Raw genomic sequence first — 18,297 nt, forward strand, 5'->3', positions numbered from 1 at the left:
CAGTGTTCAGAGTGGCAATTACAAGAAGAGACACCAAGCCAGATGATAAAGGGAGACTACAGTATATGCTCTGGCCAACTTACCAAAATGAGCATGTGTATCTGCACACACATCCAAGAGACAAAACCCATCTATTTAAGCTAAAAGACAATGTTGATATAAGAACAAGGAAAATTGTGCTACTGTGGGAACAGAGAAGTTTTGAGCAAAAAAAAAAAATGACTTCTAAATCTCAGGAAGATTAGGTTCTGCAAAAACCTTTCAGTAAGGGCAAAACAGGGAGGAGAGTAAAAACTGATTCAGTCAGAACATGATGACTGGACATCCTCCTTATGACACAAGCAGGATTAGACCTTAATGATTAAGGAGTTCCTTCAAAGTCTTAAGCCCTTGCAGCTTATACTCACAACTATGCCTTCCTGCATGAGTGGGCAGGACTACAGAGACAAGAAAAAAGACCAGATATTCACAGTGAAGTATCTGTCTTGGCTAGAAACAGCTGAGTGGTCTGTGGGCTAAAGGAGCAGGAAAGAAGCAATCATTTTGTTAGCTTCAGGGTGCATATTCTGAACTATCCTTCCCAAAAACACATTTCAGTGACCAGAATCTTTGCCTGAAAGAAGCCACTCAAAGCGTGTCAGGTTTTGTGTTTGCACTTACTCAGAGAACTCCCCACATATCCAAGCAGCAGCATAAAGCACCTCACAGATCCCATTTCTCTGGGTGTTGCTGGCTATGAGATGAGCATTGTCCAGAAGCATGGCCATTTGAGAAACTGCAAATTTACGAATAGCTTTAACTCTGATGGCTACATCTAACATCTGAGCTGCTATAAGGTGCCCATGCCGTGTGCCTTCCAGTCGGGTCAGCTCCACCAAGATGCTGATGTACCTACAAAAAGTGAAAGGGATGCAATTTGATCAGCAGACAATCAAGTGTTACCATTGCTGATGATCTCAAAAAATGACACATAAAACCACTGACCATTCAAAATTTGTGATATACTGATAATTGGACTGACTACAAATATCTATGATTTTGGTCAGCAGCTCATCCCGGTACGTCGTCCCTTCCGCTTTATCCACATGAATCATCAGTTTCTTCACTATCTCCATCAAGTTCTTCTTTGATACCTGTTAAAGAGTTGTTGAAGGGTTGAACTACAACAGCCATTTCCCATACTGTCAAGTCCTTCTAATTCCATTAAAGCACCTGCCAACTATTTGATGGGCCTGTGTCATGTGTTAACAAGGAATCAGAACCACCCCTCTACGCCCCAGCTTCAGTCACTCCAAAAAGGAACCTGTTAATCTCTTTTCGATGTTGTTATTAAAGAAGAGCCAGTACAAGCATGCAAAACCATGCTGTGTCAGATGTTTGACTTATCATAAGTGCCAGAAACAATCAGGGAGTTGTTATCACAAGACTACTGGGGAGAAGGGAAGAGGAAGTTGCATGGGTTTTTGTAAGCGTCAGCCTCCTAAAAGGTCATAGGGGTAGAGAGGAAAGGAAATACATGCAGCAACATACCATGCCATACAGGAGATCTAAAGCTCTAAGTCGGATAGACTCATCTTTGTCATCCAAACACTGGAGAATGAGATCCTTGTGAGACTGAACTGACTTCGGATGTGTTTTCAGGATTTTGGACATAGCTAACAGTCCCAGGTATTTCACTGTGAAAGACAAAATAAAACTTCTTTCCAAATATAGAAACACTGTTTTGTGTTGAGCATGAAATCTTGATACCACGTGCTTCTACTGAAAGCAACTTCAATACACTTGAATAAAAATCTATGATGAGAAAAAGCATTTTTGAGAAACAGTGCATCACAGAATACGGTCTTTAATTTCATAATCCCACATAAAGGCGCATAATTACATATATAATCTTATTCACAGTCATCTTGCATCTCAAGTTTTATCAGTGATTTAAAAATATGTATTTGATAGAAACTATAGGGCTTGAGTACAGGCATCCCAGAATGAACACAGCTTTAAAAGCACTGAAGATTGGTGTTTTAAGTAGGAGCCCTATTCTCAATGGAAAAAATTCAGACATCAGGAAGAAGGTTTGTACGAAAAAGGGTTTCACAGTGCTCTTTGTAGTCACTAAAATAAGTAAGCACTCACTTTTGCATTTTACTAGTATGCTTACACTGCCAAATACCCCTCGCTACTTTCCAAGCAGCAAGTTTACACAAAGGGAAAACCCCAAGCAGGGACAGAGAACTGGTTTACATTTACAAGACCACAAAGAGCAGTAACAATTAAATTTGTTTTTTAAAAAGCTCATTATAAAGAAGTGCTCACTATCAAAAATTATCTCCATGACATACCGGGCAGAACAACACTGAACAAGCTGTTTGGAGGAACAGCTCCTGCCTCTCCGACCACTGCAATTTCTCCCCAGTGGTTGGTTGCTAAAAGCTTCCATGAAGACATGCAACATACTTACAGTTCTGGTCAGAATCTTCTATCAATATCCTTAACTTCTGAACACAAAGCTGAAAAAAAAAAGACCACATCATGGTTATTCCAAGCCTTAAAAGTCTTAATTAAAAGACATTAATGTGTACTCAATACAGCAGGAAGCATTCTGACCAAGACCCAGGCCTCTAGGTAAGAGGGTCCTGTACATGAACAGATTTCGAAACAAAAGGAACCTCTGCATGATTGTATTGACAGCAGCAGCTGAATAAGGGTTAGGAAAACTAAACGAGAAGAATCTTTATTCTAGAGCAAAGGAAATTAGAGAATTTATATAGGAAATGCTTCAGTCTGTAGGACTCCACCTGAGCAAGAGTGCTTCAGGGAGCTACTGCTTTAACTTCTGGCAGAGGAACATAATCCAGCTTCCTCACGGCACTTGGTGTTACACAGTAGAGCAGAACAAACAGCCCCCACCAAACCCCAGTGCTGTACCTGGATGCTAGCACTGTGATTAGGCATCCCAGAGGACAGAGAGATCAAAACTGAAACACAAGCACACATTTCAGTTAGTATTCCTGTGTTCTGAATGAATGCAACACTATAAGTCAACAGCCAGCTCAGCTCACAAGGAAAGATGCCAGTTTATTTTGTGGTTTCTCTGTTTGCTTAGATTTTTGGGGGGAGAAAGTTGCGACACAAACTAGAGTTTCATATTCTTCAAGAGTAATAACAGTAGTGCAGAGAATAGCAGCGTGAAGGTACGAACTGCTGCAACAGCCAGGTCAAAGCTGCTTTTCATTACGTTTTGCTCTCATTAAGGTTTGGTTTACTGCTATCACGTAGCAGCCAAGACTCTAAACGTGTCATCAGCTACTGTATAGCTGAATTTTTTTACACATGCACCTTCCTAATGTAATGAGATGCACCAATGGATCCTGGAGTTTAATGTAATTAGATTTAATCAAGCCAGCAAGAGACTGGAGGCACAAATCAGGTCCCCTTGTTGATTCCATTGGATGTCTGTAAAGCTCTGGCAGCACATGGCCCTGCAGAAGAGGTGCTGTTACCCTGATAACTGCTGCTGTTAAACAGCACAGCCAAGCCAACACCAATGCTGAGCAAGCCACACAGGCTGACCTTGCTGACTAGTAAGTACAGTGGCATTTTGCTCTCTATAATGAGGGCTCCATTTCAGAGAAGGCAGGTTGGATGCCCTTGTTTCGGGTCATGAAGAGAGCTGGTAGGTGCAAGGTGCTGCTCTAATGCAGGCACACACAGCTTCTCATCTCATCTTCTGAATCTGAGCTTTGCATTACAGCCCCTGAGGTGTCCTGGGGGTGTGAATTTCCCTTTAATCCACAGAATCACCCTGCTCTATCTCAGGGAAGCACACACTGATCCACAACAGAATGAACCTCTATGGTAATTTTTCCCCCATTATAATGTCATCTCACATTTCCCTCCAGGAACGAACGATTGAGAAGTGAGTGACAGATCACCCTTTCCTCTTTGAACCGACCCAGTACAGCAAGTTCCTGCATCATTATCCAAACTACACACAAGAGACAGGCTTATGGCCCAACTGTGGATGTCAATAACCTTCCACTTCCACACTAAGACAGCAAAAGTGCCAAGTCTGAGCAGCAATACTGTGTTATCCCTTTCTGCCTTTGTTTCTGTCTCACTCCCTATTATGGAGTTTGCATCCCTTCTCCAGAAACTGAAACTGTTAATCAATGATTCCAATGACCTCCTTTAAGGAATTACATCAGGATTTTAAGCTGTGAAATCAGAAAATTAAAAAAAATAAGTCTGCTCCTTCATCACGTAAGAAAACTTGGTCAAAATCTCCATGAGGCATCAGTCTTTTTTAAACTCTGCTGCTGGTTTACTTCATAGTTCTAACAACATTTAGGATCTTGCACATAAATAATCACTCATTGTTCATATTTTCAGCCTTTAGTAAATACAATGTGGCTGTAGTAACTTAGCCTTCACTGATAACAGAGGATTTCAGTGACAGTTATGCAGTAACACATACCAACATTTGCCAGGTGACTTATTTCAGTTATAAAATACATTAAGTTAAAAAAGGTTTACAGATGGTGTTAATTGATGACAAAGTTCATCATGTTTTTTTCTAAGTTACAAATTTCAGTTCTCACCTGCTATTACTGTGTTCACACATTCATATAAGAGAGACATGGCTGAAGTGCTGAAACAGAAATCAAGTATTTTAAATAAGGAATAAAACTGGCACATTTTGAAGAGTTGTCAGCAGTATCTTGGAGCTAGTTAACACCTTTAGTTACACAAGAAGTTGGCAGTATTCTGCTCCATGTACCTTCAAACTAGATGAAATGATTCTCACTTAAAAACTGTTGAGGGAAGGAACAAACATTCATTTTAAACTGAATGTTTAGAAAACAATCTTGGAGAAGCAGCAAGTACCAGCACTGTAACACAAGGAACAGGGAAGGAAGTGGTTACTCCAAACCTCAGCACCAGCTACAGAGCACTGAAGCAATCTTGTCCAAGGATCAAATTAAATTCTCTGTCCAAGGTCAAAAATAAGGCAGCAGACGGAGAACTTCAAGTCTCCCTCCCAAAGGGAACAAGTCACACATAAGCAGCAGACTCCTCTGGTGTGCAGGTACACACTTGCTCCTCCCTATAAGTGAGCAACCCATTTTCAACATACGATTTGCCCCAAAAATTAAATTCAAGACAACTTTTGCCAGCTGAACACACACGCAGTGCAATTCTGAGGATTTCAGAGCCACTTACAAATCCTGATCTACACAAGAGGGAAACACAGTGAACCACACAAGTAACAAAGGAGCAGACTGCAGAAGCAATGAGCAAACAGCTCTGGAGGCAGACGTCAGCAGCGATACCGTGAAGGTCACTCAGCACACTGCATATCTGACTCCAGCACGTTCAAAGACCAACAGTTTTGTTCCCTGTGCACTTCATGAGGGTCAGGGGTGGCCTGGCTTGTGTTGAAGTGATACGAGATCCCCACTGACTGAATGGAGACCAAACTAAAAAGAGTTAAGTCCTCACAAACAATAAAATTAATGACTACTGTGGGAATTGGGGAGAGAAAGTAGAGGCAGGATTGGAGACATACAGTCCATCTTCCTGCTGTTTCTGGTGAATTTGTATCTACTTGTCACTGCTGAAAAACCCCTGTTTAGGTATTTGCATTCAAGGCTGCTGGATGGTCTGCTCTGAATCAGCCTTAAAGGTAAACGAGGAGGATAGACAGAAACTGTTTGGCTTGAGCTGCTCTCATGGCTACACAGATATCCATTTAAAATTCATTCATTCCCATCCATCTTCTTGCTCTGCGATGTGAAGAGAAATGAACCTTTTAACTAACTCCTCAAAAGGTCACACTTTGTTCTCATAACTGCAAAAATAGATGTATTCCCTCCAAGACATCTACTTTCTGGTTTCAGTTCAGAATTAAACCCTAAACAACACTACGAACCAGCTTTAACAAGGGACAAAGAAATAGCTTCAAATTTATCCAATCCGTATTTAGGACATATATTAAAAGGAACCTCTTCCAAAACATGTCTGTCAAAGGCATAAGCAAGAACTTCAATATACTCCTTGTCATGCTGCTTTGGTGGGTAAGGCACTCCCAAAAAAGTCAAGAACCAAATGTGTGGAGGTAAACAGAAGAGGCAAACATGCAGCTGAGCCTCTTTTAAGCCAGTGTTTTTATATAACTCCCATAGTCATCTCTGGCTTAAAATGAAGTGAAAGGAAAGCAAATTGCTCCAACTTTCATGTGTGCTTTGGAGAAAGTCATGCTGACACTCAAGACACCCAAAGACTTTCCTTTAGGGAGTTTTATCTCACTTGGGTTTTTCAGAAATAGTCCTGATGTGATTAACTTTTGATACTTGAAGCCAATATATTGACACTCAACAAGTGTTTGACAGACCTACCTAACAGGCACTTCACCAATCCTGAGTGAAGGAAGTGACATCTCTCATACATACCTATGGATGAGGTTGGTCAGAGGCTCAATCAACTTCTTCCCCAGCCTAGGTTCTAATGGAGTAAGAGCACCAAACTATTAAAAAAAGTGCAGACAAGAAAGTAATTTAATAGCTGTTTTCAAACAGTATAAAAACATTATTTCAATTGCAGCTCATTATATCTAAACCAAGCTATGTTGAAATCTTTTTCTCTCTTGGGTTATGTTCACAAACATTAGAAGATATCCCTGGTTTCTTTTTATTGGGATTTCATGGTAACTATACCTCCAAGCAAGAAATCTATTTTTGCACCCAAGGTGTTTCAACGAGAGCCCCAATCCTGCAAACACACATCCAGAATACTTGCCAGTTTTATAATTTTAATGAGAACCCAATTATTGGTAGAGGACGTCATCAGCTTGAAGAAGAGGGGAGCAAGGGAAAGGTAGTTCTTGGGATTGCGTCGAGCCAGCTCACAAATAACATTTACTGCAGCAGACTGCACACCTGGGAAAGAGAGGTGGGAAAAGCAGAAATCTCATCAACACCTTCATTGTAATTGAAGTTTCTAGTGCAGAACCCCCAGAATGAGAGCAGCTAAAGATCCAAAAGGAATGGATCAGCCTCATTAGCTCCCCCCGCCCCCCCAGGTGAGGCAGTGAGCTAAACACAAGAATGCAAAAACAAACTGAGAAAGTATTTTATTTATTTGGGCTATTTTCTAATACATCAGCAAACGGGGCATCTGCTTTGGGTCCAGTATTAGAAAGAACAGGACACTGCCAACCTCCTCTCCCCTTTACTGTGGATAGCTTGTTTGTGGGCACAGCCAACATTATAATCCTAGCCACCATGATGTTTCCCAAACACCCCTTCTTTCAAATATGCTATTCAGACATAAATACAACACACACAAAAAAGAATCTTTAAACAATCTGACTGGCCAAGTTCATTCCCTTCTAACTGCTCAGCCTCTAAATTGACTGTTCTCAATTTGGAATCTTTTCATGTAGATAGTCTGGGTTTTCTAGCAGAGAGCAGTCCTTTCTCCACAAAGCATCACAGGTATTTCCTTCCTCTTTGCAGGTAGAGGGGGTGTGTGCTTTGCTTTCTTTAAAAACATTGACCCCGGAAGATAACCCTCACATGCCCACACCAAATCAGTCCAGTACATGCAAGGAAACTTCTCCCTCTAAACACAAATGCAAATCAACTGGAGATCACTGAACTGCATCACACACCAAATTCTTGAACCAAGCGTGCAGTGTTTTGGTGCAGGGAGGGAAGACCAGCACCTTCAGGAAGGCGGAGAAGTGTGAGCATGATACGGAACAATTGCAAGTTCCCTGTGCTGGAGTGGAATTGCACCGACACAGTGCACTGAAGGGCCTAAAGAACAGTCTGGACTCAAAGTTCAAATCTGAAGTATGAGGAATAAACTCCAACTAAGTGACCTGAAGTAATTCTCAATGCATCCACTGCAAGCCAATAGCTGCAGCTTTGTAAAAGAGAACAGAAAACAACAAAACCCCAAACCCTGAAGTATTTTCAATAGCCAAGGTAAGTAACAAACAAACCATTAAGTAGCTTAGCCCCATGAAAAGTTAATCCACTGATACAGCTTCAACAGCTTCATGTTTGAAGTAATAATTTTAATGGCATTTTAAAGAATGGATTTTTAATATGGCAGCATCTGTCAAAACTCTTATGTGCTCATCTACCTACTAAACAGGCCAACCAGCACCCAAAAGATGATTACAGCATTTCCCATGTATTCTCCTCTCCACAAGTTCTAAAAGCAGATATACCTACATGCTTTGGAGCAGAAGTAATTCCCTAAAATCCACTCACCAGGATCTGGATCTTCAAGTTTCTCTTTAAGGCGAGGAAATGCGGGACGGAGGGACTCTGGGTATTTCAGAAACACTTTGTACATGATTAACACTGCCTTCTTCCTGATGTAAGGCTTTGTATGAGACATCTGTTCATGAAACAATTGCAGTCAGGCTCTTAGCAAATCTGTGTTTCCAGAGTTCTTCTCAAGGTCCTTATGTCCACTCTACTCTCTCAAAATTTCTTTCTGGGAGACTCAACTACTTTCTGAACACTCAGCTTTGAGGGGAGAGCAAAATAGTGTCAGTTATCACCAGAAATAACAGCAATAGTTGAGGTAATCCTCTTGAGCTAACTAAGGTCTGTAAAGGTTCCCCGAAAACCGCACAAGAACAAAGCATCAGTTTTCACATGGAATAGTTCTAAATTTAACAGCTATTTACCAGATTTGAACTATTTCACATTCTTTAATGACAGGAAAAAGTGATTTCAATCTCATCAACTCACCAGTGTCATGATGTCATTTGCCAAGTCCCTGGCAAGATCTGGAGTAACAAAACAGGACAAGCCAGTCAGTGCAACTCCAGTATCATACTGGTTAGGGCTACTGAGATCCTAGAAAAGGAAAAATGGGCTCAAAAATTTAAGATCACACAGGATGTTGAGCAACAATATTCTCAGACCAATGTTGTTCACTCAATACACATGAAGCAGAGCTCTACTTCACGGGAGGATTTGTCACCTCTTAACAGGAATGGCCTCCAACACCTGTAAAATGTAGCCAGCCTGGGCTTAATAATGGGCATAATTAATCCTAATTAAACAATAGCTGCACACTGCAGCATTAGAGCAATTAGAGACACCGTCCCCTGGTGGTATTTCAGGATGGGAAATAAGATTTTAAAACTCTTGACATAATCATGAACATCTCTAAAGTCCTAAAAACCTGGTATTAAATACTAGCCCTGCCAGGTCAAAGCCCAACTGTCATCAGCTTGTTGAATGCTTAACAGTGAGTGAATAGCTTCATCTATCAGAGAAATGAGATTACTTCCCTTCCAAGCTGTTGGCAGCACCATCCATAAAGATATAACACAAGCTGGGTGGGACATACATTTCATTGGTCAAGTCTCCTTGGGCTTATTTGTATCCTGCATAGTCCTACATTGTGTTTCAGGTATTTCTAAGCTTCAGACTCTTAACAATATTAATGTTCATATCTGACTGTGTTCAAGTATCCGCCCAGGTTCACGTGTACATGGAGGCTGCTTTAGGGGAGTTAAGCAGAGTCAGGCCTTCAGGGTTCTCTGCCATTTGCACCCTATTTTAAAACGTTTTGCAGGTGGTAGGAAATCAGATCCTACTTTGAGAATAATGAAATCGACTTCTTCAGGAGCAACAAAACTGCAGTTCATTCCAGCTTTAACAGATTTTTAGAACTGATAAACCCTTAAAATACAAAGTTGCTAGACCAATGAAACTTGAAAAGGCATAAAGATGCTTTAAGGTAAAAACCTCAAGGCACAATAGGAAGGGGTAGCCCAGTAAGTGACTGAAATTTAGTATAATAGTCTCCATAATAAAGAAAATGGTTGGACATTATTAAAGATATGCACTTTTCAGAGCAGAATAGTTTAAAAGATGAAGGGAAAAGCACCAGTTATTTAGGAAAGACACAGGATGACATCCCACTGATCTTTTTTAAGCAAGTATAAAATATTCTAACTACTTAGATGGTAAAAATACAGGCACACCTTTTATTGGATCAGTCAAGTTTTAAAGGGGTGATAATTTAAAAAATGAAACTTAAGAGCTTTGAAAATAGATCTGTAATCTGAAGAGTAGGAAAAAAGAATGCTGCAACCCAATAACTCAGGAAAAATTCAAGTCACAAAGCCCTATGAGAATGAATACAACACACTTTGGTACATGAATACAGAACACAACTTTACATACACTCTTCACCACTTCTACACACAATTACACCAAAAATGTAAAAAGCTTATTACCAGAAGAAAACGGACCCTCACAGACAGAAAATCTGTGGAGCCAGGTGACTGCTCATTTTACTTCAGGAATTGGGACATTTTTCTGATCCACTACATTATTTTAAGGGCTGCCTAAGAGCCTGGTAATAGTACCAAAGGTTCTCATTGTCACTGTGTTGAATGAACAGAGAGCTGGTGTGAGACAGCACAAGGAAAGTCTATGGACAGCTCTGAAGTGTTTCATTAATCCTTCAGCTTTTGGAATGAGAGCAGATTGTAAACCAAGTGAACAGAATCCTACTCAAACACCTTTATATTCCTAGAAATTACTTGATACAGGTCTGAAAATACAACCAGGGAGACAATGCAAGACAAAAAATAAGGACTGAAGAGTTCACCTTTCGGATCTGATTTGTAGTCAACATGATGACATCAGTCCCTTCATGAAAGCACTGAGAGGCCGCGAGGTAACCGATGCGCTGCAAAAGGCAAAGAGGAAAAGCAACATTTGTAAAGTCATTTTAGACAATGTTTAGATGAACAACAAATGGCAGCTTCAAAACCAGTATTAAAAAGATGAACAATTAACAGGAGGTTTGTATAACAGAAGAGGCATGACAAGGCTCTCTAGAAAAGAGGGTTTATATCAGGAAAGAATAATCTCAGAGAAGCAACATCTCTAGGGATAATACATCTTAAGGATAATAAAACTAGCTTCACCTTCTCTACTTTGTTAGAAGATAGAGATTCAGTGACCCCAAAGATGTAGAAATAAGGTAGGATTGTCAGTAGAAGGAATGGAGAACATTAGATTTATTTTGTCTGTGTTGACTCCTGACCTTCAGGTACTAAAGCCCAATTTGGAAAGTATTCCTTAAACAACAACATCCCACCCTGTTCAGTGAAAAAGGTCGGCAACACAAAGCATGAACAAAACTCTTAAAGAAACATCATAAAACTCTTCCAAAATACGCCTGCTACAAGGAATCTTAGGGGGCCTTCACATAAAAATACCCCGATTCTTCATGAAAGATACATAGGTATTGCCAAACATCTGGTAGAAAAAGGCTAGCTGAGCAGGCAAAGTATTACCCGTGTCTGAAACAATGACTAGTTGCTTCCCTTCTGTATTGAAGAAAGCAAACCAAAAGATGATGTCGCAATGCACTCAAACACAGCTTGGCTGGTACAGCTGTAGCTACACAGAGAACTCACTTTGAATGTAAACTTTGATGCACTCATGACTTCGATGATGTTGAAAGCAGCCCAACTGATGTCGTAGCCCAGCATCTGTAACTGTGAGCAGAGAAGCCAAGATAACAACCTTCTGAAACAAGAGACTCCAGAAAATAGGTCAAGGCTCCTCACAAAAGTGAAGATGTAACAAGAGGCCAAAAATAATACTACAAGATTTCTCAAGCGCATGAGGAATGTTACATTCTACACCACTCACAGTAAGGGAAACAAGCCTTGATGTTCCACCAGAAGCAAGATTTAAACAGTCTGCATTAATTGCAGGTAACACACAGTGATATGAACACTGGGGAAGGGGTGAGGTTCCTGGGGGTTTTTTGGGGGGGTTTTTTTTTGGTTTTTTTAATAAAACCCAGAACAGAAGCACTAAAGTAATTCTTTAACAGTATTCCCCTCCTCAACAAAGGACAGCATAAAGAGAAACAACCAGTTCCAAGGGCTCAGGCAACTATTTGATAAGAAACAACCCAGCTGAAAACAACTTTTTAAAATCGGGTTCATTTTAAATCAGAGCAGCATCTTGAGCTAACTCAACAAAATACAATTGCACCAATCCTAGTGCCAGCACAATGAACAGGATGGGAACGTGCAGCCTCTGCTCTCAGGCACACGTGGGAGCATCTTCACCTGCACCAGTCTGAGAAGAGCAAGCACCCAGATCAGAGATTGGCTCCCAGTCAGCAGTACAAACCCAAAGATGGGATTGCAGAGTAACCCAGGCACTTACGTATGTAAGTTTGCAGACTGCATTTGCCTTCACTGCAATGTTATCCTGCTTGAGCTCCTGCTTGATTTCATCAATGCACTGGGAGATGTATTTTGCCTGAGGAAAAAACAGACACAAATTAGTGCTCATTTACCAGTTCTGGAGATTTGCAGCATGTTAGTGGGGAGAAGCAGCAGAACTCATCACATGCAAGCACCGAATCTCACACACGCTATTTAGGTAAGCACTTGATTGATGAAACTACTCATTACCAAGAAACATCACAATTCTATTACAAACACAAAAGCACTCTGAGATATTTCTTCAGTGGTTTCCCTTCTCCCTCACAATTACACTCCTGAGTCCACAACTCGAGTTCCAAAGATTTGTTCCATCACGTACTATGGGGTCTGAACAAAACCCTGAGTTCCACCATCCCTGGAACACACACTGGTCACTCACCTCAATGGGAAGTCAGAGATGATTGCAAGTCTAGAAAAAACTATGTCAAACACTATTAATAGCCCACAAATTTAAAGTGACTGATGAAAACGCACTCTATGAGTTACTCTTTTTTTTTTGGGCACGCTGTATTTGGATGGCACTGCAAACAACACAACAGTCAAGACTCATAATGTGGTTTAGGTTGGAGAGGGCTTTAAAGCTCATCCAGTTCCAACCCCCTGCCATGGGCAGGGACACCTTCCACTAGAGCAGGTTGCTCCAAGCCCCTGTGTCCAACCTGGCCTTGAACACTGCCAGGGATGGGGCAGCCACAGCTTCTCTGGGCACCCTGTGCCAGCGCCTCAGCACCCTCACAGGGAAGAACTACTGTCTAAGAGCTCATCTCAGTCTCCCCTCTGGCAGGTTAAAGCCATTCCCCTTGTCCTGTCCCTGCAGGCCCTTGTCCAAAGCCCCTCTCCAGGTTTCCTGGAGCCCCTTTAGGCACTGGAGCTGCTCTAAGGTCTCCCCTTCAGGAGCCTTCTCTTCTCCAGGCTGCCCCAGCCCAGCTCTCTCAGCCTGGCTCCAGAGCAGAGCTGCTCCAGCCCTCACAGCACCTCCGTGGCCTCCTCTGGACTCGCTCTAACAGGTCCACATCCTCACACCTCAAGGGACACAGCACAGATCTCATGCAGAACATACAAACACCCAGCTATAACCCTTGGCATCTATCCCACCCAAGACAAGGACAACCCCCTCCCTGGTTCAGGACTGGGATGACTGATTGTGCCATTTACACATTTTGATAAGCAACAGTTATTTGTACGAATTCCCTGCGATTCAGAGAGCCAGATGTCACAGTATTTCCATTGAAATATTGGTCCTTCATTTCTTTCCAAACAATCACATGTGCTTGTGGGAGGGATGTGGCAAATGCATGATTTATAGAGTAAAATCTGTACAGGTATCTTCAAGTAGGGTTAGCTCAGGCAGAGATCCTTTCAGTTCACAGTTAGTTATGGTTTAAGTACTGAAGGTATCCACTACAGAAATCGTTAAATGCAGATAAATAATCTCTCTTTAGAAAGCCACACATGCACCAGGGCATTTCACATTCCATAGAACGCAATCAACTGCCAAAGGAACCAGGTCAGAAACAGATGACCTGGTTTCAAAATAAAAACCTGCCTGAATATCCTTACCTTCCACCAAAAGGATATTTTCAACACAGAAATCCACTGGCCTGTCTTTAATTAACATTTACACTCAACTTTGTGTATTATCCCAACCATTCTTTTGGGCTTTTACAAATGCCCTAGGGTGCTCCTCATGCTTCAAGCCCTAAAAGCTTGCTGCTAGAAGCAGAGAAAGTTCTTTTTACTGTCACCTGCTATTTATTAAAAAGAAATTGGACAAGGTCTGTAGTGCAGAGAGACACTGCAGTGAGTCAGGTGAGGAGAGGCAGCAACTGAATTTTAATGCAGGGACTTCATACTGCAAGCAGCAGTCATGTAATGACAATTTACGCTGCTATCATTCAGAGTTTAGTAAGCCCAGAGTTAAAATCCACCATGGGGGTGCATGGTGAACACAGAACTCAAAGGAGCAGCAGTTCCACTGGTTTAACAGCTTCTATAGAAGCAGAATAATGTACCTGCTTTTGTCTCATACCTTGACTTGCAGAGGGATAGGGCTGATGTAAGTGTGTAACCACGGCACAGGTCAGTGCCTCCATGGCACTGGTAAGCTCAAGTGGAACCACATTTGTCATCTTGAGATTTCTACTAATAGTCTTTTTTGCCCTTCACAGAGCTCCTGTGTGACCCATTTCCCTGCTCTCCAGTGTAACCCAACTCAGAAGGTCTGACAGAAGAAAGCAGGAAACGAATTTACTTGAAGAAATTTAAGATATTCCTAAATGCCTGTATTTGGGATAGAAATACTGTATTTGGAAAGGGAATTTTCATGTCAGGAGAGTGTGCTAAACACCAAACAAACCCTTCCTCTAAGGAGGTACCCACCTGTCCTCCTGGATATGGGCAAGTGAGTCATATCTGCCAAAACCAGAGATGGCCTTGCCCCAAAATGCTTAACAGCATAGAGTCCAGGTGACACCTCCCCGGAAGCAGATGATTTGGGATTCTAAACCCTTCACCTGAGTGTGATTCAGGTCCAGACAGCTCCCATGGGAAGTTTAAACTAAAAAACAACATCTGAGAGTAGAAGATCAAGACTTGATCCAAGACACTGAACAAACAATGTCTACAACATGCATCTGATCTACAAATACATTGTACCTCGCCTTGAATATTTTATGCCCAGAGGAGCACGCTGGAACAGTGTCACCAAATCCTTCCCCTGTGTATCTCATTGCCACATCTTGGTCAGCAAGGTCAGCACTGGTTCGCAGTGCCGAACACTAACACACAGGTTCTTTATGTCCATAACCAGAAAGCATTATCATCATTTCCCACAGTATCTATCCACAAACTATTTAAACATTAGCTTAAGTTCCCTGGCGACCCCTTGGAAGTTGAATGCAAACCACTGTGGACCAGGAAGGGAAAAAAAACCCCAAAACATAAAACCCCCAGAAAACAGAGAAGTTCAGTAACATCCAGTCCAGCACAGCCAAACACAGGCTCCGAGTCAGCAGCCACACTCGATGGCCCCAGCAGCCTGCAGGCAAACCCTTCCCTACCAGTGAGCCTGACACAGAATCCCAGCCTGGTTTGTGCTGGAAGGGACCTTAAAGCTCATCCAGTCCCAACCCCCTGCCATGGACAGGGACACCTTCCACTAGAGCAGGTTGCTCCAAGCCCCTGTGTCCAACCTGGCCTTGAACACTGCCAGGGATGGGGCAGCCACAGCTTCTCTGGGCACCCTGTGCCAGTGCCTCAGCACCCTCACAGGGAAGAACTTCTGCCTTATATCTAACCTGAACTTCCCCTGTTTCAGTTTAAACCGTCACTCCTTGTCCTGTCACTTCAGCCCCTGATGAAGAGTCCTTCTCCAGCATCCTTCAGATACTGGAAGCTGCACTGAGGTCTCCACGCAGCTTCTCTTCTCCAGGCTCAACAGCCCCAATGTTCTCAGCCTGGCTCCATACGGGAGGTGCTCCAGCCCCTGACCATCCTCATGGCCTCCTCTGGACTTGCTCCAACAGCTCCATCTCCTTCTTATGCTGAGGACATCAGAACCGCACACAGTGCTGCAAGTGGGGTCTCATGAGAGCAGAGCAGAGGGGCCGGATCACACCAAGACCTGCTGCTCACACTCTGGGGGTGCAGCACAGCACACGGGGGGTTTCTGGGCTGTGAGCGCACACTGAAGCCGGTTCATGTTCAGTTTCTCATCGACCAACACCCCCAAGTCTTTCTCCGCAGGGCTGCTCTGAATCACTTAATGAGCAACTGCTGGAAAAGTTTATCACAGAACTGAGAATCAGATCGGAAACTAAAATCATAGAATCACAGAATGGTTTGGGTTGAAAAGGACCTTAAGATCATGTAGTTCTGACCCCCCCGCCTTGGGCAGGGACACCATCCTCTAAACCAGGTTGCTCCAATCCCCATTCAACCTGGCCTTGAACACTGCCAGGGATGAAGCATTTACCACTTCTTTGGGCAACCTGTTCCAGGGATTTTGAAGAGCAGAAAGAAGTCCTTCCAAAACAGCTGTACTTCAAATCCTAAAAGGCTACAAGGAATGAAAGACTCTATATATAGAAAGCTTTAAAGGATCAGCAGGTATTAACTTTTTGTTAATCTCTCTGGAGTAGCACTGCCATGAATGAGCAATATGAAGAAAACTGATCTATTTAGTCTAACTCTGAAATCTGAAACCCAACCACCCCAACCAGATTCACTGCCACATTTACCATCTACATAAATACAAAGGAAACAAGTAGGTGTGTGTGGATCTTTGGTGAACTTTTCCCTGGGCTCTGGCCCGTGGCATCACTGACCTCTGCACAGCCCTGGACATGGGCTGCACTGAAGCATTTTCACCCCACGCTGCAGCCTGCAAGTTGCTCACCAGGGCCAGAGTGGACACGAAACGGAAGAACAACCACTTCACGTGATGAACAAGAAATGGCAGTCACTCAGCAAGGCCTCAGTATTTGGAGAAAAACCAAAACCATTTACATACTGAAAGCAAACAAAATGTGGGTATCTTGCCATTTCCCAGCATTGATTTACTAATAGTTTTTGCATAAATCCTCCAAATACAGCTATTTCTTAGTGTGGTAATTAAAAATAAATATTTCCTAGGATACAACTGGCTCAGTTTTTCCTTAAATGCTTTTGAGATCCCATGAAGAAAGGAATGCAAAAGGAAAATGCTTCACAGTTCATTTATGCTCACAGTATTCATTATAGAATCATAGAATTAACTGTGCTGCAAAAGACCATCAATATATTTCTTAACTACCAATTCCTCGCTAATTCTGTGCCAGTGTTATTTGAAGTCCTGCCAGGAGGCTACTCCATCGCTCCTACATTTTGGCCGGTCAGCTGAGGAGCACTTTTAAGTTACAATATTCACAGACCTCTGGACATCCCGGAGGCAAGCAAGGCCATCCTAAGGCAGCCTTTCACTCTTGGAGCAGCCAGAAGAAGCCGAGCCATTAAGGGGATGAACACCCTCCTCTGAACGACGGCAGCGGAGGCAAAGCTGTGAGACTGCAGTCAGAAGCTGAAGGGCAATACGATAACATGGGAAAAGAGCTGAGAGGAGCTCTTTTATTCCTGCGAGGCTGCCAAGTGGGAAAGGAGCCGTTCCCAACGCAGTGGAAAAGGCTCCTTAATGAAACACTACAGCAAGGACTCGGGTGGTTGTTTTCTCTTGCATATCCTGCAGAAGGAGGAAGGTGACAGGAACACACTCAGAGCAGTGCAGCTAAACCCATGCAGAGGTGAGCAGTGATTACCCAACAAACTGGGAATACAGCACAAAGTCAGAACTGTCATTTCTTAATGGTTCCACCAAGCAGATGAAGTAAGCATGTTATACCCATTAACAAAATACACAAATAAACCCAAATTCCTCAAGAATTCCAAGACCTCATCTAGAAACTATGTGCATTCAAGTGAGTGTGAGTAGCTGAAATAAGAATGAAGGTATCACAAACCAAAGCCGCAATCCTTTTGAAAGAGAGGAAGGGAAAAGTGGGTCACGGTGAGAAGTCAAGATGTCAGTTCATAGGATTTTTCATTTCCCAAGCCATGTTTTTTGAATTAACTTTGAAAAAGACTACAACTTTATTCCAAGCTCTGGCCAAGACAGAATTTGGGATTTGCTGATTTCAGAGATGTTCACAAAAAGCCCCAAGCAATACGTGAATGAAATCCAGCAAGCCAAACGCAGCAGAATCCTCCACCAAAGTCCTTGTCAGGACCCAGCCTCAATTTATGGGATGGGCTGCTGCTGATTTGAGAGTCAAACCTGTCACTTACTGCAACTGCAAAGAACTTTCCACCCAGATGAGACAGCAAAGTGCCAGTGAACATTAGTCCCTGTTTCTCTTGCACTTTCAGGGTTAAATATAGTGTATTAAGGAAAGGATGATCAACAGTGAACACCACAAGGAGCAAGATATGATCTGACATAAATGTGTAACTACCCCATTCTAAACCAGAAAAAG

General features: G+C 42.5%; 1 protein-coding gene and 1 long non-coding RNA gene across 7 annotated transcripts in view; both read right to left on the reverse strand.

The window, feature by feature from the left end:
- AP3D1 (adaptor related protein complex 3 subunit delta 1) overlaps positions 1–18,297 on the reverse strand; it is a 44,158-nt gene that overhangs the window by 16,649 nt on the left and 9,212 nt on the right. For all 6 annotated transcript variants that reach the window (XM_030509207.1, XM_030509212.1, XM_030509209.1 and 3 more), the window contains exons 2-14: positions 12,231–12,326; positions 11,465–11,545; positions 10,648–10,728; positions 8,769–8,876; positions 8,280–8,409; positions 6,796–6,935; positions 6,450–6,523; positions 4,599–4,648; positions 2,926–2,975; positions 2,459–2,507; positions 1,531–1,676; positions 985–1,133; positions 661–891 (exon numbers count right to left, since the gene is read on the reverse strand). In XM_030509207.1, the coding sequence (XP_030365067.1) occupies positions 661–891; positions 985–1,133; positions 1,531–1,676; positions 2,459–2,507; positions 2,926–2,975; positions 4,599–4,648; positions 6,450–6,523; positions 6,796–6,935; positions 8,280–8,409; positions 8,769–8,876; positions 10,648–10,728; positions 11,465–11,545; positions 12,231–12,326 (1,385 nt within the window). The remainder of the gene's footprint in view (positions 1–660; positions 892–984; positions 1,134–1,530; positions 1,677–2,458; positions 2,508–2,925; positions 2,976–4,598; positions 4,649–6,449; positions 6,524–6,795; positions 6,936–8,279; positions 8,410–8,768; positions 8,877–10,647; positions 10,729–11,464; positions 11,546–12,230; positions 12,327–18,297) is intronic.
- LOC115618066 lies at positions 6,942–8,273 on the reverse strand. Its single transcript, XR_003994717.1, has 3 exons — positions 7,950–8,273; positions 7,613–7,620; positions 6,942–7,060 (listed from the first exon to the last, which is right to left on the reverse strand). It is a non-coding gene; the product is annotated as an uncharacterized LOC115618066 (long non-coding RNA).

This window comes from Strigops habroptila, chromosome 20 (assembly GCF_004027225.2).
Source record: "Strigops habroptila isolate Jane chromosome 20, bStrHab1.2.pri, whole genome shotgun sequence".
Taxonomy (NCBI): domain Eukaryota; kingdom Metazoa; phylum Chordata; class Aves; order Psittaciformes; family Psittacidae; genus Strigops; species Strigops habroptila.